This window comes from Sinocyclocheilus rhinocerous, unplaced genomic scaffold (genome assembly GCF_001515625.1).
Source record: "Sinocyclocheilus rhinocerous isolate Xijiao unplaced genomic scaffold, SAMN03320098_v1.1 scaffold218, whole genome shotgun sequence".
Classification (NCBI taxonomy): domain Eukaryota; kingdom Metazoa; phylum Chordata; class Actinopteri; order Cypriniformes; family Cyprinidae; genus Sinocyclocheilus; species Sinocyclocheilus rhinocerous.
This window is the reverse complement of record NW_015664181.1, coordinates 1,221,660-1,243,818: the sequence shown is the minus strand read 5'-3', so window position 1 is coordinate 1,243,818 and position 22,159 is coordinate 1,221,660. Positions and strand designations below refer to the sequence as shown.

At 34.7% G+C, this 22,159-nt stretch overlaps 2 protein-coding genes across 3 annotated transcripts; both read right to left on the bottom strand.

Moving 5' to 3' along the window:
• Positions 1–1,503: 1,503 nt before the first annotated feature.
• On the bottom strand, positions 1,504–14,300 carry LOC107729767 (adenosylhomocysteinase B). 2 transcript variants are annotated; one of them, XM_016540451.1, is made up of 10 exons: positions 14,151–14,300; positions 12,076–12,266; positions 10,485–10,560; positions 9,364–9,516; positions 7,742–7,854; positions 7,348–7,555; positions 5,995–6,082; positions 3,789–3,906; positions 2,156–2,350; positions 1,504–1,932 (listed from the first exon to the last, which is right to left on the bottom strand). In XM_016540451.1, exons 1-10 carry the CDS (start codon positions 14,176–14,178, stop codon positions 1,801–1,803), a joined length of 1,302 nt encoding a protein of 433 aa, XP_016395937.1. In that variant the 5' UTR covers positions 14,179–14,300; the 3' UTR covers positions 1,504–1,800. The 2 variants fall into 2 exon arrangements, with proteins under 2 accessions (XP_016395937.1, XP_016395936.1); XM_016540450.1 differs by lacking the exon at positions 14,151–14,300 and adding an exon at positions 12,675–12,771.
• Positions 14,301–16,819: 2,519 nt separating this feature from the next.
• On the bottom strand, positions 16,820–21,369 carry LOC107729728 (charged multivesicular body protein 4b-like). Its single transcript, XM_016540401.1, has 4 exons — positions 21,053–21,369; positions 17,962–18,139; positions 17,572–17,792; positions 16,820–17,007 (listed from the first exon to the last, which is right to left on the bottom strand). The coding sequence occupies exons 1-4, from the start codon at positions 21,234–21,236 to the stop codon at positions 16,925–16,927; spliced, it is 666 nt and encodes a 221-aa protein (XP_016395887.1). The 5' UTR covers positions 21,237–21,369; the 3' UTR covers positions 16,820–16,924.
• Between the last annotated feature and the right edge of the window lie 790 nt (positions 21,370–22,159).

Below are 22,159 nucleotides of genomic sequence, written 5' to 3'. Positions count from 1 at the left end.
TTTTGGCTTGTGATATTACGATTATTTATGGGAAATGTCATAACTCAAATGCTGTGAAGATTCTTGAAATCGCTTGGCATCATTCTGTTTAACATCAGAATGGAGATATTGCAATCATCAAGAACTGCAGAAAGTCATTGCAGGAGTATGCGAGATGGTTGGTTCTCCCTAAAATTCAAGTTCTTCTGTCATCATTTTCTTGTTCAGTGTCATTTTATTTCTCTACGGGAAGAAAACAAGGTATTTTGAATGTCAGTGGGGTCCAAACAACATTAGGCTCCACTGGCTTTCACTGTGTGGGAACTTCACTTCTTTTTGTATTCCACAGAAAGTCATACAGTCTTAGAAAAACATGAGTAAATGCTGACAGTATTGTCATTTTTGGGTGAACTGTCCCTTTAAGTTCGCATTAAAGCGTTTTTTTTTTTTAAAGAATGACTTCAGGTTGCCAAGATGACCTGAAATAACATTTTAAGAAACCACATAATTCTGACATTACTTTTCAACAATTATGAAAGAAAAAAAACCTGACACGAAAAAAAGTGCATATTCAATCCAAACCCCCTTTTTTCTAAATAAATGGTTGACTACAGAAATCCTATTGTCCATTAGATGACAACTAGAGTACTGAAGTGAATGTGAGCAGTGTTTGTCTATGCATAACCCACTGCCTCAAACGGTCTCATTGCTAAAATTGTCTTTAGTACGTTGTCGTGACTACCAGTATTATTTTAGCATCATTTATAAACAACTATAGTATCTATTAATACTATTAGGAATTTATTTTTAGTAACTTCAATTATATGCATTTAGAATTTTTTAGTAGTTTTCGTGTGCATGTTTTTTTTCTATTTAATTTTAATTAGTCTAGTTCAGTGTTGGTATTAGTAATTATTTTAGTTCAACTTCAGCAAGTTTCAAAGCAATATTTCTAATCTTCATTTAAGCTTTTCATGTAACATTTTATTGTAGCTTTATTTCAGTTAATGAAAATGACTGATGAAAATGGCATTGGTTAACGGTTGCTTACTAGCCCTCAAGTGGAAAAAAAACCCTCCCCCAAATCTCTGTAAGATCCCAAGATAGAGCTAGTATAGACATTTTTTGTCCTTTTCATCAATTATATTCCTTTGATCAATCATTCAAGTCTATAACAAAACAACTCAAGCTTAATACGTGGGCTTCGGCGTTCATTCAAATCCTCAAGCTCATGAATGAGCAATATTGATAAATCACTACTCATTTTTCTGGATCTGACCAGTTGAGAAACACAGTCTCTTAATGCTGTGCTGAAATGAACACCACATTTATTTCATCAGGTCTTCATGAGTGGATGTAATAGCTACCCAGGCCGCTCAAACGCACATCCTGCTAACAGAGAAATGACACTTTTTTCCATAGTTGTCATTACTCTAACGGGTTCACAAAAGTATGCATGGCCCATCAATTATAGTTACCTGACGGACTGGAAACACTTCAAAGTAAGACGTGGAAGAACCAAACTGTCCCAGCATGTTCATTTATTGAGGGGCATCAAATAACTGACCAAATGGAAGCATTTTGTGTGTTGTTTTTTAACATAACCGTATAATAAAACAGGGAATGCAAACGAGACAGTGACAATATGCTCACAACTTGATATCAACGCAAAAAGGCGTTGGTGAGAGCTCGCAGGCACTCGTGATGAGAGTGAAAGACACGATTAAACACTATTATAGCCGTAAAGGTAACTGGCACAACTGCCAATGATCGTGTAGTCCGTCCTCATCCACAGCTGAAGCTACGATTGGTCAAAGCTACTTAGTAGCGGTAGTGGTCCGCTTTGAAAGGACCGTCGCGGGGCAGACTCAAATATTTGGCTTGCTTCTCTGTGAGTTTAGTCAGTTTGACGCCCAGCTTGTCCAAGTGTGCGGCGGCCACCTCCTCATCCAGCTACACATGCACAAAACACATAATGAGGAAAACATATACATCTCATATATTCTGATAATCATCTGTTAAGCTTCTCTGCTTCGATTTGCATGCAAAACATCTGCATCTTGTTTTTAAGTAAACTTGCAGAGCTTTTACATCAGAAAATATTCATTGATAATGTGCATATTAACGGATAATACCCCCTGTATCTGCAATAAGAGTTTACATGAAGCTACTGTACCTTCTTTGGCAGGAAGTAAACACCCAGTGGGTATTTGCTGGTGTTGGTCCACAGCTCAATCTGGGCAAGGACCTGGTTGGTGAATGAGTTGCTCATCACAAAGCTCGGATGGCCCATGGCACAGCCCAGGTTCACCAGACGCCCCTCAGCCAAAACAATGATGTGACGGCCGCTTTTCATGCGATAACGGTCAACCTGTATAAAAGAGTGGAGAGTTAGTCAAAGTCAGATCAGAGTTGACATCATGTGTCAGAAAGCAGGGCTGTTTGGTGATGTCTGCCCAAAAGAAGAAGAAAAGAAAAAAAAAAAAAAGCACTGATGAATCGTTCACAACAAAGCCAGGAGTGTGTGTTTAGAAAGCAAATGGGCTCGGTTTTGAATTCAAGGCTTGTATATTTACAATACAGAAAAATCTCTGTACCATTTAAGCAAATTTTAAGTAGAATTTCCCAACTATGGAATGGATCATGATGGATCAGCAAGCAATTTATTTACTTATAAAGAACAAATAAACACAATAATAGTTGACCATTGTTCTGTATAACCACAATAAGATATATATATAAAATTAAAATGAATACAATTATAAGCTAGTGTTAAAAAAAGTCTTCATAAAATAAAATAAAATTCAACTCATTATTAAATCATTAAATATTTAATTATTAATACATAACATACAAATATTGAAAATATTTTTTTTAAGTAAAGTACTGTAATCATTTCCTTAAAATTATTAAATCATTAAATATTATTTCATTATCATTAATAAATGTGATCCTGGAGCACAAAACCAGTCTTAAGTCGCTGGGGTATATGTGTAGCAATAGCCAACAATTCACTGTATGGGTCAAAATGATAGATTTTTCTTTTATGCCAAAAATCATTAGGATATTAAGTAAAGATCATGTTCCATTAAGATATTTTGTAAATTTCCTACTGTAAATATATTAAAACTTACTTTTTAATTAGTAATATGCATTGCTAAGGACTTCATTTGAACAACTTTAAAGGTTTTTCTTTTGTTTAATATTTTGATTTTTTGCACCCTCAGATTCCAGATTTTTAAATAGTTGTATCTCGGCCACATATTGTCCTATCCTAACAAACCATACATAAATGGAAAGCTTATCCATTCAGCTTTCAGATGATGTATAAATCTAAATTTCGAAAAATTGACCCTTATGACTGGTTTTGTGGTCAAGGATCACAAATAAAAAACAAAACCATTTATTGAAAAGAAAAAACTTTAAGGTACTCTGATCTTTCTCCTAAAAGAATTCCTAAATAATTTTACAAAATATTTCATTTTCATTATTTCATTTATAATTTGGTAACACTTTATTTTAAGGTGTCCTTGTTACGCATGTACTTACTATTATATTAACAATAAATTAAGCATAATTACATGCAAGTAACCCTAACCAAACCCTAATCCTCACCATATAGTAAGTACATGTAGTTAATTAATATAACTCAGTACTTAAATGTATAATTACACTGTAACAAGGACACCTTAAAATAAAGTGTACAATAATTTTAAAAATATTGAAAAGACAAAAGTAAAAAGTCCTTGTTTAAAAAAAAAAAAAAAATCGAACATGCATTAACAACACTCAAGTCATTAATCTCATACCTGAGGTTTGATGTTGATTTTCTCCGCTGCATGTTCATTGAGCCACTTCATGTCAATCTCACAGTCAAAGTGGCCAATGTTGCAGACAATGGAGTCGTCCTTCATCTGCTCAAAGTGTCTGTGAGAAAAAGAAAAAATACATGTTTATACTACCTTATAGAGTGAATGACAAAGACAAGCAACATTTCTAGTCAAAGCATTTCAACATTTCAAAGGCCTGTTCACAAGTAAGTAAAAGCCGAAACAAACCACTACAAGAACAATAATCTAGAACAACGTTCAACCATGTGGTACCAACATTAAATACATTTGTGATGTTTGCCTTGCCAATTTATACAAACCACCAACCGTAATATTATATTTGACAAGTAACTCGTCCTGCATCTTTTATTCTTCAGCCAACGAATGATGCCTCAAATCATGCGGCTTTTTGAGGAGAGGTGGGCAATTATGTTTCTAAGCAATCAAGGCTGAAGCAAAAATGTAGGTTCAAAATATTTCACCTCAACCATTTCTGGACTGCATTTGCTTAAGTGGTGCCAGACAGACATATGCAGATTGTCCCATCAGCTCTGAAAACTTCCAGAGAATCTAAGACAGTTCTCACATCTGTAGATAATACCAAACAGCAGCTGTGCTCCACTGGCCCCTGCGTGTCCTCATCCCGACCATTTATCACAGAGGCCCACAACACACACCATCAGAAGTCACCAGCCCGCTCACCTCCGCCTCTAACCATCAGATAAGCACAGAACAGCGCGCATATGCACACCAAACTCCAGCGAGCGCTGCATAATGTAGCGGGCTCGAGCCAGATCTCACGCTGTGCGTGTTTGATCGCAGGCCTGGGTGTCCTTCTACCGCACATGAATCTCCCTGCCTGTTACCAGCAGAAACCCCACTTCACCATGTTGAAAGGATTCATTGTTGACTAACTTTCACGCTGTGCCGGATGACATGCTCATGTGCAGTTGGCATACAGTGTGAGAATTCAATTCAGTTTTCTTTTAGCAAGATGTCAAACGAGTTAGGCTGAGTGTGAACGCCATGAGGGTGCAATCTAAATAAATATTCATACACTACTTGTTTTGTTTTTTTAAAGAAATTAATACTTTTATTCAGCAAGGGTGCATTACATTGATCAAAAGCAATGTTTTCAACTTTGATAATAATAAGAAATTATTCTTGAGCCGCCATTCAGCATATTAGAACGATTTCTGTAGAATCATGCGACACTTGATGCTGAAAATGCAGCTTTGCAACTAGAAGAATAAATGACATTTTAAATAAAACAGTTCTCTTAAATTGTACTAATATTTCATAATATTACTGTTTTACTGAATTTTCTGATCACATAAATGTAGCCTTGATAACAGACTGTTTTAAAAAAAAACATTTGAACAATAGTAATTAGTAAAACAAGCATCATTATTATTTCAAACTGTTATTATGTATCAAATAAATACAGCATATATATACACTACCGCTCAAAAGTCTGGGATCAGTAAGACTTGTAATGTTTTTTAAAGGAGTTTTTTTATGCTCATCAAGGCTGCATTTATTTGATCAAAAATACAGAAAACAGTAATCTTGCAAAATGTTATTACAATATAAAATAATGGTTTCTATTGTAATATCTTTTAAAATATAATTTATTTCTGTGATGCAAAGCTGAATTTCCATCAGCCATTACTCAAGTATAAAGTGTCACATGATCATTCAGAAACTTTTATTTTGAATGTGATTAATCGCAATTAATCGTTTGACAGCACTAATATATATATATATATATAAAAACTTGATTTCATACATGTAGAATTGATCAGATTATGAAAAGCAGGCATTTCATACCAGGAGACAAACTAAGCCTGAGAGACTAAGGCAAGATAAAGACATTAATGTTGCTAGATGCTAGATTGAGCAATAACCTTTTGTACCATAAATAATATTTGATTTATTACTTCCCTGTTGAAATCAAATGTGACCTCATCATTGGGCAAAAAGCTGCTGAAATTGCTACAACACTCGTTCTTGAAATATTTTCCATCTGGTCCATCTTAAAACAACTATAAGTATCATTACGAAAACGGAATTGAAATTGGAAATAGAATTTTCTCAGTTCTCAAGGGGACACAAAATGCAGTACAACACACATTCTAGCTTGACATCTGTTAGTTGCTTTGTGTTTGCTTAATGCAATACAAACCTGCCAAGGATAATGTCCTCACAGCCAGTGGTTGTCACAAAGATGTTTCCTTCTTTGCAAGCCTCATCCATGGTGGTCACCTCATAGCCTGTGTGTGTCACAAGAGCCAAATGCAAGGTAATCAGACACAAAAATCAACTTTTCTGAAACTTGCCTGGCATGTAGTTACAACAACTTTCCAAATACAGCTCCTTAAAAAATACTGTTGGTGTATAATGGGCTCTTTGTCTCCTATGTGGAAAATTAGGTTTCTAGAGAAAACAGTAACAAGTACAACAGTCAATATAATTAGCCAATAGAGAACAGGGTGGCCTATATGATATACATAATATCAACAACAACAATAATAATAATATAAATATTATACACAATTATTTTAAATATCCGAATAATATTTATTTTATAAGTGAGTAAATATGTAAATATATAACATTTATATTACTGAATATATAAATCAAATCATATACCTACATCTCTCTCTCTCTATTCAGAAATGATTTTAATATGCTGATTTGCCACTAAAGAAACTTAATAATATACACAGTGTAATAGAGATTACTATTTATACTATTATTGCTAATAAAGTAATAATAAAAAAGTAACAAATAAATATAAAGAAAAAAATAATAATAAAAAAGTAACATAAATATACATTTTATATACAAGGGTCAAATATGAAAATATTTCAAGCATCAAAACAACAGGAGTTTAAAACAACCTTTACATTTTTCCATACATTAAAATGTGTCCTGTTTAATTGTATTTTTCTAGTAAAAAAATTATGACATATCATACATTTTTACCATGACTTGCAAAAAAAAAAAGGAAAACATTCAGTGTAATAATAGTTTGAATCCCAATCAATTTTGTCAGGCATATTTAGGACTAGAATCATTCGATGACATTAAAAGACTCTTTGATTTAAGGATCACATTACAGCCTTCAAAATACTAATAATTTGTCATTTAAAATCTTAAAATTATCAGTCTTTACTACTGTTCTTTAAACCACTAGGTTTTACCTATTAATAATTTAAAACATAATAAAGTTTAGTATAATCTCTTTATTCTTTTATTTATTTTAATAAGTATGGGTCAGAATAAGTATGTTGTTTCGTTTTTTCATAAATATATCAGTTACACTGAATGACGATTGAACATTATTTCATATTTTATTCCCATATTTTTACATTTTATTTTCACAAAAGCTATTTGAAAGATAAAAATAGACACTTTACTAGCATTTAATATGCTTTATGTATATAAAATCACTTTTGTAAATGTAATTTTATGCGGATACCAAAATGGGCGTCTCATCTTTGACGAGAAGGAAAGAAACACACACAAAACATACCCTCCATAGCCGCCTGCAGACCGTTGATGGGATCGATCTCTGTGACGATGACTCTGGCACCGAACCCTCGCAGGGCCTGAACGCAGCCCTTCCCGACGTCACCGTACCCAGCCACCACTGCCACCTTACCGGCAATCATCACATCTGTGGCACGCTTGATGCCGTCAATCAAAGACTCACGGCAGCCGTACAGGTTATCAAACTTACTCTGAAGGGAGTGGGAGAATAAGTCGTTCTCAAATAAATACTTTCATTTACAACAGCCATATAATATTAGAACCACGCATAAAGTGCTCACATTTGTCTGTGAACAAAACAGACCATCAAATGGTGACAGCGAATAACCGGAAAACACCATGTAATGATATTATATGCTGGCAATATAAAAGGTTACCTTGGTAACGGAGTCATTGACATTGATGGCAGGAACTTTCAGTTCCCCTTTCTTCAACATCTTGTAGAGGTTGTGAACTCCTGTGGTGGTCTCCTCAGAGATGCCCTTGATTCCTGAGAAACCACAATTCTGCAAATGTTAAAGACCCAGAAAATCCTGCTCAGTGCATCTGTCTGGAAGGAATGTTGAACTTACTAGTAGGCCGATAAATTTTATTTTTGCGTAGCTTAGCTTGACCCTCACTGGTGTGACTGACGTGACCGAATCAAATCCAAGACATTTCAAGCGTCTACTTAGGGAAAGATTAGTGACTGTCAGACATCTTCTGACAACTTTAGCTTTAGCGGAAAATATACTATATCTTGGAAGCTAAAAGTATTATCATAACTCCATGTGGAAACATTTCTGGCATTAAGCCACACAAAATAAAAAATATGAGGAGCACAGTCACTGCAGGTCTTGATTTTTGTGCAGTTTCACAGAGAAACTGGCTATTTAGTTATTAAGTTTGATGCTGTGTGATGTGCATATGCAATGGAAAATATTAAAAATATGAGCCATAATGTTAAATATAAAACATATTCTGGTCAATGCTAAAACTGGACACAGTAAAAGCCAAGATGTGAATGACTACACATATCGTGTAGTATCTATTCAGGCTTCCTGCACTTTCTGACCAGTACATTTACTGGATGTTACATGACCTTTTTAATACTGTTATATCACACTCCCAAAGCCAAAGAATACTAAATGTAATTAAAAACCATTTTACATAGAATAAAACATATGCAAAAAAAATTGCAAATTATAAAATGATATTAATCATAGAAAATTCCATGACTGGGAAAAAAAAAAACCTTTTGCCCATTGCTTAATTTTGCATCTCTTCATGGTCTGTTCTGTTATAAATAATTATGGACTGTAATTTGTCTACATTCGCCCGCCATAGACAGGAGTGGCAGAAAGACCCCATGTCAGGCCCTTAGAAACAAGAGGAAGCTTGTAGGGTTTATTTTTCCTCTTCATATTTAATAAAGTTTACCTCTAAATTCAAAAGTTTGGAATCATACGATGAATCAATCAATTTTTGAAAGAATTTCTCGCCAAGGTTGCATTTATTTGATCCTGGTTACCAGACCAGATTCTTAACCCTACCAAAGGTCAGAGGTCAAACAGAGCAGCCTCATAAATAAATCAAATTTGACGACATTTATAGCGTAAAACAAACACCACATGATTTCCACTCTCTGTCAAATACAACAACAGATACTTGCCCTTTTCTCTTCTAGGGTAAGTATCATAATCTATGCTTTTCAGTTTTATAAGACTGCTAATACTATGCTATAATGCTTGCTTTCTTTGCTTAGTCAAGAATGGAACAGCTTGATCGCGGATAGGCCTGCCATCTAGTGGCCATTAAACAACAGTACAGTAAAACTAAATGATAAGCATCAGCAGGCCAGAAGCACTGTTATTACTAGCCAGGGAAATCCATACAATGATAGTATTTGGGGCAATGAAATTAAACAGTACTTATACGAGTAGTCTGAATGACTCTTCATGACCTCTGGCTGTTGAGGAAGAGGGCGAGTAGATGACAGAACAAACAGACTACATTATACCTGCAAGCAGTTTGGGGTATTTCTGGTGCACCAGATTGGTCAGGTCTCCACCGTCGTCCAGGATCATGTTAAGAGGCTGACCGTCCTTGAAATAGATGGTCTGCTCTATGCACCACACATACTCTTCATCGGTCTCTCCCTTCCAGGCATACACTACAATACAGCACATACAACACACACACACACACACATTAGACACAGATAATACAATAAGATAATGTAATGCACAGATAATGCAATAACACTAATTCAAACATATAAGCTGCATCTGCAATTTAGTCTTAAAACCCCAATGTAGAAAGGTCTAAACTATTATTCTAATATTCTAATCTAACTAATAAATGACTCTGTTCCACAACCTTGTGAGCAAGTAAGCAGCATTTTAATGCATCATAGTCATGCTCCCGATTACAAAACCCTTTCAGCATAATTATGCTGCTAACTAAAACACCCTCTTAAGGCCAAGTTCTTAGGCAGCACTGCATTTAGGCTTATCCTTTGCGGAGAATCATAATGCACCGTGATCAGTGAAAAACAAATCCATCCAAGAATATATTTAGAGTTCATTCTATACTTAAAAGTACTGATAAACAATTTAATCTAATAAAACCAGACTATTTCACCCAATGTGTGTTTTATTATAATATAATACCTGTGTATTTTTATGCTTTCGGGAGCATTGTAAGTTGCTGCCTAAGAAGAGACTTAAAATAGGCATTTTACACGCGAAACCGGGCTAAAAATCTGTTGGATGATGTTAGATAAATGTTTTACAATCTCTTATAAACAGTTTAACATTTTTTGACACTAAACATCATTCAGCTTGTATCCCTTAAATGGAGGTTTTAGTGCTTAAAAACGGCATGGGAAAAGTCTTTCATCAACTGAAAGCTGTAATGATGATGTTGATAGAGTTATCTTTGCCTGTGCGCTTTTGCATGTTAGTCCTTCAAAAATGTTGAGTCAAATCAAAAGATAAAACCCATTTAGGTTTACCCAGCATGGAGCACATGCTTTAAGCTGGATGCGTCTCTAAACTCTGAGTTCTACTTATCTAGATTTGATTACGCAGCTTTAGAGCAAACAGTGGGCAGTCAGTCTAGCACACCAACAACTGTTACCTGGAACGCCAGATTTAGCAATGGCTGCTGCTGCGTGATCCTGGGTGGAGAAGATGTTACAGCTGGACCACTGGACCTGGAGCACACAGAGATCAAGGAGAAGGAATGAGAGCATGTGACGTGCACAGACTTCATACATTAGTCTCATAACTTCTTGGATAAAATATGGCCTTGGGCTGGGAAATTCCAATTTGACAGAGGAAATAGGGGATAAGAAGAGCGATGCATTTCAGTCAGATATCAAGTTTAGGCTTCTAGGAGTAGGAAAAAAAGGTGAAGAAACTGTACTGTCCCTTTCCAAACAAAGTACTGTGGCAATACCATGATAAAATGACGGAATCGTGTTGTAATAATACTAATAATAACATTGTATTTATATACCACGGTATTTACATTTCAAAGAATACCATGGCATACACAGGGTCGGTAAGATTTTTTAAAATGTTTTGAAAGAAATCTCTAATGCTCACCAAGGATTATTTTTCTTAATCAAAAATATGGTAAATATTGTAAAATATTAGTACAATTTAAAATAACTGTTTCCTGTTGTAATATATCTTAAAATTAGGGCTGTCTAACGATTAATCGCGATTAATCGCATCCAAAATAAAAGTTTTTGTTCACATAATATATGTGTGTTCTGTGTATATTTCTTATGTATATATATACAGACACAAACATACAGCATATATTTTGAAAATATTTACATGTAAATATTTATATTCATATAAATTATCTCATATATAAATATATTTAATATATAAATGTAACATTTTTCTTAAATATATACATGCATGTGTGTGTATTTACATATGCATAATAAATATACACAGTACACACACATATATTATGTAAACAAAAACTGTTATTTTGGATGTGATTAATCGCGATTAATCGTTTGACAGCACTACTTAAAATGTAATTAATTCTTGTGATGGCAAGGCCGAATTTTCAGCATCATTACTCCAGTCTCCAGTTTCACATGATCATTCAGAAATCATTCTAATATGCTGATCTGTTGAACAAGAAACACTTCTTATGATTATCCATGTTGAAAACAGTTCATACTTTTTTCCCCGAAAAAAACATGACTTTTTTTCCCTCAGGGTCCTTTGATGAATAGAAAGTTAAAAAACAGCATTTCTGAATATTTTGCAACATTATAAATTACTTTACCATCACTTTTGATCAATTTAATGCATCCTTACTGAATAAAAGTTTTCATTTATTGCAACAAGAAAAAGAAAAACATAGCAATACCATATTTTTTATTAGTGAAGCCAAACAAGCAGCAAAGAAATACTACACATTCAGTAAAAATGTTTAAACCCTACTTTTAATGGTTTTAAAGAAACATTTCGCTCCAAAATGAAAACCGTGTCATTGTTCACTCGAAAGAAGAATTTTAAAGCAGCTATTGAGAATTTGATGAAATTTCAAAGAATGCTAATGCAGTTATTTTCCATACCTAGGCAGTTCATAATCTACTAACGTCAAACCAAGTGCAAAATGCATTTTTTTTACGCAAATATAAATTTGTTTTTTTAGGGAAATAACTATTTCTTTAATGGTTTCGCGTTTGCATCCTCACCTCAGCTCCGAGGGCGGTCAGGGTTTCAATGAGCACAGCGGTCTGTAGAGTCATGTGCAAGCAGCCTGTGATGCGAGCGCCCTTCAGGGGTTTGGTCTGGCCATAGAGCTCCCTCATCTTCATCAGACCCGGCATCTCATTCTCAGCTATGTCAATGGCTTTACGTCCCCACTCAGCCAGGCTGATATCAGCTGGACAGAGAGAAAATGACAACAGATTAGGCATAAAGCAAATGCTAAATTCAGGAAACTGAAATAATTATTAAATTAAATAGTCAAACTAGTACAGATTATGTAAACTTTCACTAATGCATTTGAAAGCACAGTTAAATAGTAACAACAAATCCCATTATAACACGCAAGTTAAAGCGGTCTTTAAAGTGTCAGTTTCATATTTGGACATCTAGAATAGGAATTCAACAGATGACATCCAAAACCACATACCTAACATGTTTTGAACTGGTTGAGGAGATGGTGCTTGGTTTCATATGCACACTTAACAACCAATAGGCAACCCAAAATATATCCCTTTTCTCAGTCTGCACCGATTATATTTTACTACCCGGGTTATTACCACTGCAGACATGGAGGAAAACTCACCTGCCAGAGAAGATGCTGTTTTTGCAAAGTGAATTTCCACAATTTTCTTATTCCGGTTTCTTCCAGGTTTTCCACTGACCATGGAAACCTTGTAAGATGCCTTCAGAATGGGCTCTTAATAAATAAGAGTGCAGTACTGGTGCACTTTGACATTTCATTCACTGATTTTGAAAAGCTGAACTCTGATCTCTTAAGACTAGGGAGCAAAGTCCAGATGGATTTACTATTGAATTACTTGAGCCTTATCTGCACAGAGCACATCAGAGAAGTTTGCTGAAAAACAACAACAGACGCTGCGACTGCCTGAGTGACAGGTGCCAAATCCTGACGTGCTGACGTGTGACTAAACGCGACGCAAAAACAACAGTTTAGATATTAACTTAAGTGTGTTTAATCTGTCGCAACTCAAAGTACAGCTTTTTAGCGCCTAACATTCATTTTTGTTCAACCACGAGCAGAAGGAACCGTTTTTTTGAACTGGACCTTTTCAATGAATCGAATGAACTGATTCACAAAACCATTTGGAGTGAACCGAGGGTTTCATTGATACGAACTGGAAATATGTTTATGACTTGTATGACGTTTATTAGCATGCAAACGATACATAGTATTTTTTTTAAAAAGTGCCAATACTTTGTAGTCAGTAGATAAATCAATTAATCAGCCCGTAAATTAAGTTTAATATTTTTTAATGTATATGCAAATCGCATTTAGGCTCTAAATGACTATGTTCTAACTGAGATACACAAAATTACTATAACAGCTATTAATAAAACATGATTGAAAAACCCAATCAAATGTTTCCTTACTTTAAAGTGGAAGTGTCAGGGTCCACGTGATTACGTAAAGAGCAGCTGAGCAATTTTATGAACTGTTCACTATACTGTTCAAAAGAACCGATTCGCAAAAATGAATGACTACGCTCAACGAAAAGTGGCGGCGCGTTTGACTACTGCATTATGGGAAATGTAGTCCAGCAGCGCAGGCAATCTCATAACATGGAGATTCTACAGTGCACGCAAAAAACTACAACTTCCAAACTTTCTTCACGAATGGAACCACGCTAGCTTGTTTGACAGGTGTTAGATATAAAATCAAATAAAATATTTTGTGAGCAAGCACAAAATGGCTATAATAATAAACTAGACATATTAAGTGCGCGAACGGTGATTTTATAGGGGTGGGATTGCAATAGTGCGTCTCGTGCAAGGCAGCGCTGACAATGACGCCTCTACTGCCATGTGATACATAAGCACTAGCAAGATCTGCAACAATTCATGCTCGACCAAAAATACAACTCAGAACCCTTTTGCAGAGAATCGTACGCTTTATCGAGAGTCTATAAAAGAGCTTATTAGAAATCACCAGAGTGGAATTAGCTAATTAGCACTGGCGGCAAAAACATGATTGCATGATTTTGTGCAGAACAGCATCGAGCATGATCTGAAGCCAATAATCAAATAAACTTATACTAACCAACTTTGAATGGAAGCTTCTCTGACATTTTGCTGTGCTGTCGTTAGGTAAGCCTGATATGGGTTGGTCTTGAGCCCGGCTGTGGACCTGAGTGAGTGCAGAAAAGGAGGTAACTTATGTGAACTTGAATATAAGTGTGTACAAACCGAATGTTGTAATATTCATGATATCGTGCAGCCTCTCATTTCTCACTGGCCGAAATATTCCCCGCCTTATCGCTCTAAATAAACCATCGTGGGCGTGTTCATTTGCTACGATAGCCAATGAGAATCCACGGTGGTTTAAGGCGTGTAATATCATTTGGAATGTGGAGATCTTGATTAATACAAGTTTAAACTGGCTTTTGTGTTTTACCATTATTTAACATCATGAGGACTGATCTGAGCTGGTGGGAAGAAAGATGCTTTTTGGATTTTTTTTGTAATTTATAGGAATTTCACTAATATATATATATATATATATATATATATATATATTTATATAAATATTTTTGTAAAATCCCTATAAATTAGAGCTACTATGAACAGTTTCAGTTGAACAGGGGTCATTTTGGGTTATTTGAATAACACTAGGGCCCCCTGTATAAAGTCAATTCAATATGTCCTGAAAATATGCCCCATGTTTATCTCCATATCTGAAATTGTCTGGTTTGTGTGATGAAATTAAACCTGAAAGACTGAAGATTTACATATCATTGACATATTTACTAAACACTCTGTCAATCATACAATTCTTTAATTAAATGTTTAATGGATGGTATGAGGTCAGAATTGTGCAACTGACTGATCTGAATGAATTGAGGTAGATTATTACTTAGACTAACTAAGTTTGGGGTCGGTAAGATTTGTTAATGCTTTTGAAAGTCTTATGCTCTCCAGCACTACATTTATTTGTTCAAAAATACAGTAGTAATGTTGTGAAATAATATTTAAAATATTTTCATTTTCATATTCAAATTTCACATTTCAAAAGTTCAGAATCGTACAATTTTTTAAAAATGTTTTTGAGAGTAGTTTATGCTCACCAAGGCTGCATTTATTTGATCCAATATACAGTAAAAACAGTAATATTGTGAAATATTATTATAAAACAGCTATTTTTTATTTCAATGTATTTTAAAACGTAATTTATTCCTGTGATGCAAAGCTGAATATTTCACATTTCAAAAGTTCAGAATCGTACAATTTTTTTAAAATGTTTTTGAGAGTAGTTTATGCTCACCAAGGCTGCATTTATTTGATCCAATATACAGTAAAAACAGTAATATTGTGAAATATTATTATAAAACAGCTATTTTTTTTAAATATTTTATTTCAATATATTTTAAAACGTAATTTATTCCTGTGATGCAAAGCTGAATTTTCAGCATCATTACTCCAGTTTTCAGTGTCGCATGATCCTTCAGAAATCATTTTAATATGCTGATTTGCTGCTCAAGAAACATTTCTGCCTATTATTGTTAAAAACAGCTGTGCTGTTTAATATTTTTGTAGAAACTGATCAATTTTTTCAGGACTCTTTTATGAACAGAAAGTTCTGAATTTATTTGAAATAGAAATCTTTTTCAGCATTTCTTTATTGTCACTTTTAATTCATTTATTTTTTTATTCATATATTTTAACTAATCTTACTGATCCCAAACTTTTGAATGGAAGTGTATATGTATTTATTTTTCACATAAGTGCTCTTACTGTATTGAAGCCTCATTTTAGTTGAATTCTTTAAGTCATGTACCAGGACCAATAGAAACTCAGTCAAAATATTTTAATACCAATAATAAGTGAGATTATAACAATAATGCTATAACAATGATAAATCCAGCACCTACAAGATAATGAAAACATACAAATGTATTAAAGCTTTGTCTTTCACATCCTATACAAATCAGTTTGCATTATTACAGACAGCATGTTGCTTCAAAGCCTTAATGTTCCTTTCCACTGCAGGAAAGAAACAGAAAAGCACCATAACATATTTCATTGGGTGTCTCTGAAAGATTACTGACTGTATGCTTGTTAATGGACCAGTGGGCATTCTCCTACCTGGACACTGTTTCTACAAATTCATATTCAATAGACAAAAACACATTTTCAAGGTGAGCACTGCGTCAACGCCTCTCGTTTACTTTGAATGGAGTGACGTCAAGCGTTGCCGAAATGAACTGTGGGTCCGTCGCGTCGCGTTGGGTCCGTTGCTTGCGGCAGAAGTTGAAAACCTTTCAACATTTCAAGCGCCAACGCAGGCGTCAGCCAATCAGATCGCCTTATGCAAATACCCTGGTGCAGACACTAGCCAATCGCGTTTATGCACCACCAGAAAACTAACGTGATTGGCTGTTGTCACTATGACGGTCGCGTCAGCACCAAGCTTAAAAGAAACGCCCTCCATCAAGCGTCGACGCCGACGCCCCGTGTAAATGTACCATGATGCTGTGAAGTGCATAAATAAAGAAATATTAGGCAAACAACGGAAGGAATATCTATTGCTCAAATAAAAATCCAGAGAGGTATTAATTTGGTAAAACTTTAATGTAGGTGTAAGGTTGAAAGGCAGAGAAGGACAACATAAATTAAGAGTGTCAAAAAGACAAACAAACAATAAACAACGTGAATGAAACTTTCCGAGTCTGATAAGTTTAGTGCTTCTCTCACCTCTCAATATTCAATACTCAAATGTCATACTGTAACATACTGAAGAGTCCTTCCAGGTCCTTTAGTAACAGGTATTGGAGTGAGGTTTATGCCTTGTATAGCGTGTATGGGTTTCGGGGAGCATTAATTGGCAGCCCACGCCTCCAGGTCTTTCATGTCATCCTCATCCTCTTCTTCTTTCTTCTTTGCTGCATTTATGAAAGACATTCAAGAACTGCTTTTAATACAAGAGATTTGCAGCACCAAAATGACCAGAAATGACTTAATATGTCATGTGAAGTACCTGTTACTAATACAAAGGTTATGTTTTCCAAGTAAGTTATTTCTTTATGAACAATTTCAACAACAACAAATAAATAAATAAAAATAAAATGAATAAAATCACACATACACTGTAAAACATATTTTTCCAAGTTGAAAATAAAACAACTATTATAGTAGGTTTAGTAAGAAAATATGATAACACTTTACTTTAAGTAGTTTTAATGCATTAATTATGCCTTGTAATGCAAAAATCATATGATCTCATGAATAGTTATAGCCACATTTATAACACATTATAATACTTATCTATTCATTGTTACAACTTTAGAAAGTATAATGCACTACAATTGTCCTTAATGAGTAAGCGGATCGTTGATGTTGTTGCATGAGCATTTTATAACACACATGCAATGTGCTAACATCCTTATAAATGAACTAGACCCATTTAGACCAGTATTCAGTGCGGTCCACTTGTGATCAGTTCACCCAAATTAGATGTTAATAGCGGGAGTAAACGGCATCTTTGTGAAAGCACATGGAAATCTCCCAAAAACTCAGCAGGTGAAGGTTCATCATGGCTGTGGACTCGGAGTTTGCTTGTTTTAATCTTACCTCATCAAATTCCTCCCCAAACCCGACAGGCTTTGAGATTGCGTCTGAAATTTCTTGCGCCAGCTCCTGCTGTTCTGTGATGTCCTGCATGAGTTCATCCACTTTGTCGATGTCCCTGAAAGTACAAATTTAGATATATCCTATATCAAAGTGCCATACAGAATCCTAATAGCTTGCACTGGTAAACTAATCTTGTTTAAGATCTCATAAACCCAAAACCTTGCCCTAGTGAGGCTGATACAAAAAGGGAAGAAAACACTGATAATAGAAGAGAAGCTCCTCACATGTTGTCATGGGCAGCTTTCATGGCCTTAGCAGCAAAGCCCATATTCTTGATGACCTCAGTGTTGGTGTGAGCGTTCTCTAGCGCCTCACGCTGGAACTCGATGGTAGAAAGAGTGCCATCAATCTGAGCTAACTGCTTCTCATAGCGCTTCTTACGCTTCAGTGCCTGCAATGCAGCTGTTTCAAACAGAAAGAAAGGTAAAGCCATTAAAGTGCAAAATAAGAGAATTTTGGAACCCTATAGAAAAGTATTGCATAGTATTAAGTGTGGTTTTATTTAAAAGAGTTAAAGAGAACACTATGTAATAATTATGGGTCAATTGGTTTAATTTGAAGCCCCTTTTATTTCAATTAAGATTTAGCACAGTAAGCGTCATGCATTATAAGTCCTCCTGTTACCCAGTAATGTGGTTTGTGCACTATATTGTCAAGTGGCTTTGGTAAGAAAGTGTTTGCATGGAAAATAAATGTACAGTAAAGGTAAGATGGAAAGCCCACAGTGTGAGATTCTCAATACTAAATTAAAATTGTGAGGTCTCTGGTCCACAACAGATTTGATTAGGGTTTTACCATGGAAAGTAAAGTCTACTACTGTTAATATTTCTCAGGGAAGCAGTGGTGCAGAGTTAGGGACTCCTAAATGAGGCACACTCACCAAACTTAATCAGGCAAGTGAGCTGCAAAAAAAAGAGAAAAAAGTGTTGCTTTGTAGGGAGAATGTGATTGGCAGCCTAATAATGAATTAATGACAAGCACATCAGTACAGACATGCTTTTCTTGTAAAGTTTGAATCCTGCAAAGCCGGTCAAGAAAAAAAGTGAAAGAGATTATATTTTGCACCAAGTCAGTAAACCTATTTTAGGACCATTACAATGTGTTTGTATTGTAACATTTAAAAAAAAAAAAAGATCTGCCCATTCTCATTCTCAAAATAATAAAAGTATTATTTAAGTTTTAAAGTGTTTATAAGCAGGGTTATTATCGTTAACTAAAACTAAAACCCATTCAAAACATTTTCATTACTTGAAATAATATAAATAATAACTGAATAAAATAACTGAACTGAACTAAAATAAAATATTTTAAAAAGTGTAACTTATTTTATTTCAACTAGGGTACTTATACCGCAAATATATATTCTTAAGGACATCAAAACCTAAAATAAAACTCCAGAAAGGTGTACAATATGGGACCTTTAAGTACTTTAGTTAAATAACTAAAACTAACAATTAAAATGCATTGAAACTATAGACCTATTTAAAAAAACAACCTAATAAAATTCTATGTCACAGTAGTAATTGCCTTTCATTTATCCTTTTTTTTTTTGAAAATCAGGATGACACTGGAAAATTACATTTGAAATAGATGTCATAATGCAAAAAAAAAATAAAAAAAATAATTCAGACTAAATTGTCAGTATACCAAACACAATGTTCCATTTTTGCTTTCTACAGATTAGAATTTTATACTCTGTCAAAACAATGATTTGAGTTGTCAATTTATTTGTAGAAGATAAAACAGCAGCTGTGTTTGTGCAATTTATGGAATGTAACCTTAATTTATCGGGTTTGCAATACAATAAAACCCTCAACAGTCTCTTACGTCATGTGCACGTTAAAAAGGGGCATTCCAAAGACGTCACCTGACACAAAGGTCATGCAAATTAAACACGTTTTCCATGAAGACATTGGAATTGTAAACTATGACAAAACATCAGTCCCACACCCCTAGCAGTCAAAACCATCGGCGGCGCCATCCGTCGTGTTCCAGCGGCCCTCACAGGATAATCAGATCAATTATTGATTACCTCTGTTCTGGGGACTTTAAATGTGGAGTTGTATTACAGGCCTTACAAACTAGACGGCTCTTTACAGTGGTCCTTATATTGCCCTGAAATTATTTATGGAGCTATCTCTGGATTTGGACAACTCTAGTAGCATCGATGGGACAGAAAAAATACAGATTTATAAATATACGTATTGTAACTGCACTTACATCATTATATTTGCACACCCTGAATGTGACACTAATGGAAACCATGACAAAGTAGGAGTTTAAAACAACAAGTTTTTTTCCAGGTTTTGAGCAGATGGGCAGTTTGCAGTCCTTTTTTATGTATTTAGTTCAGTAATAACAGTCAAATACACAATGTATTTAAGTAGAGAGCATTATTTAACAGTTTAGAGAATGTCAAATAAAGAAGAAAAACAACAACAAAAGTAATTAAAAAAAACATACAAACAATAAACTTAACATTTGGACAGCTGCATTAATTTTAAAATATTTATTTTTTAATTTTTGTAATTTAATTTTGTGTTCTTATTTTTAAAAGGGTTTTAAAGTATATCTTATCACTGTTACAGAAGGTAATATATGAGACTTTTTAAATTATTCTTGACTTGTACAATTTTGCTAAAATTACTAAAAGATTATTGGAGTAATTTTCTTACTCAGAAAATGTTTACTTTGTAAATAAAGTAAAATATCTTCAGGTTCTAAATTTAAGGCTTTTAAAACATATTCTCTCCAAAATGAGAGAAAGAAAGGGCAATCCAAAAAAAAGTTAAATATCTTTAATTGATGTGTTGCAGAAAGTACATTTACCAGTATGTATATATTTACTAAAGGCTGCATTTGCAATTTAACATCTGTGGATAATTTTGTATATTATTTCCAGTATTTTGTTCTCGGAGTCAACCAACATGACGTACATGTTTGTCATCACCATGGATACAAGGATAGGTCAAATGTTAACTGATGGAGGGCTACAACATTTTATCTGTCTATCCCAAGCATCCTGAAAGAATTATTAAAATTATAAAGCAAATTATCGTTCTAAAATCTATCCCTAGATCATTCCATTTCCCAGTTTTGTATGACAGCTCTCAACGACAGCTCTCATGTGTTTTAGTAAAAGTCTAGCCCTGGTAATTAGTCTGTTAATTATATTATTTCAGTTACAAGATAGGTTTTTAACGAATTCCTTTGTATAACAGACCAACATAAAACAACGCTAAACTAACGAAGCAGTAACAACCACAGTGCCAACCTAACCGGAGTTAACCAGCTAATCTATGCCAGGTAACTCACCTCGTTTGTTCTTCGTGCCGTTTCTCTTGGCCGTTACAAGCTCCTGTTCGATCTTCTTCTCCAGGAATTCTTGTTTCTTGGTCAACATTTCTTCTGTTTCTCGCAGTCGCTGGATAGCCTCTTGGGGGCTTGAAGATTTGCCCCCTTTTCCACTGCTACCAAACAACTTCCCAAACAAAGACATCTTGCCCTCGGGACGACAGCAAGGAGTGATATTAGACTGATTTTTGACTACTGGTCTAGACGGGACACCTCAGTGCGGCTGCTGTCTGTCACTGACCCGACAGGCTTGCTGTTGTTTTCTCTGCTTCCTCCTCTTCTTCTTCTTCTTCTTTTGTGTTTAATGGCGGTTGGCAAACCAGCTTAAGGTGCATTTCCGCCACCTACTGGGATGGAGTGTGAGGCCTCGATGAACGAATATATCATATACTAATAAAAAAAACTTTAAAAAAATAAAATAAAAAATACTAAATTCTTCTAATCAAATCTGTATCTCTCAGATATTTTAGAAGAAAATCATAAACCCTTAGATGTTTCTGTGCATTCTGAAATATATTCATAACTGAAATGTCATTGATTTCCATATCTCTTAGTTTTTCAACAAGTTGCTTTCTTTGTCTATTATATGCCTCACAATGTAAAAGCACATGTTCAACTGTTTCTGTTATTCCACAGTAACTGCAGCTATCTGACTCACTTTTTCCTATTATATGCAATGAATAATTAAGGTTAGAGTGTCCTATACGGATCCTGGTTATAACAGTATCTTCTCTTCTGTTTCCATATACCTTTCTTTCAATCCCCACTTTCTGTTGAATGCTAAATAAGTGTCTCCCTTTTGACTCTTTATTCCATACGTCTTGCCACATACTTCCAACTGCTGTTTTTGCTTCCTCCTCTCTAACCCAGGCCGCATGACATCATCGCGTCACAGGAACATGACTCACGTCATTACGTATCGAGCGTCTCCACTCCGTAATGATTACAAATAAGAAAATATTATATTATACAACTATTAATATATTACCAGGGGGTCCCATATACATAAAAGTAATTTTTACAATTTTAGGAAATGTTATACTTGATTTTAAACTATAACGTAGGGTT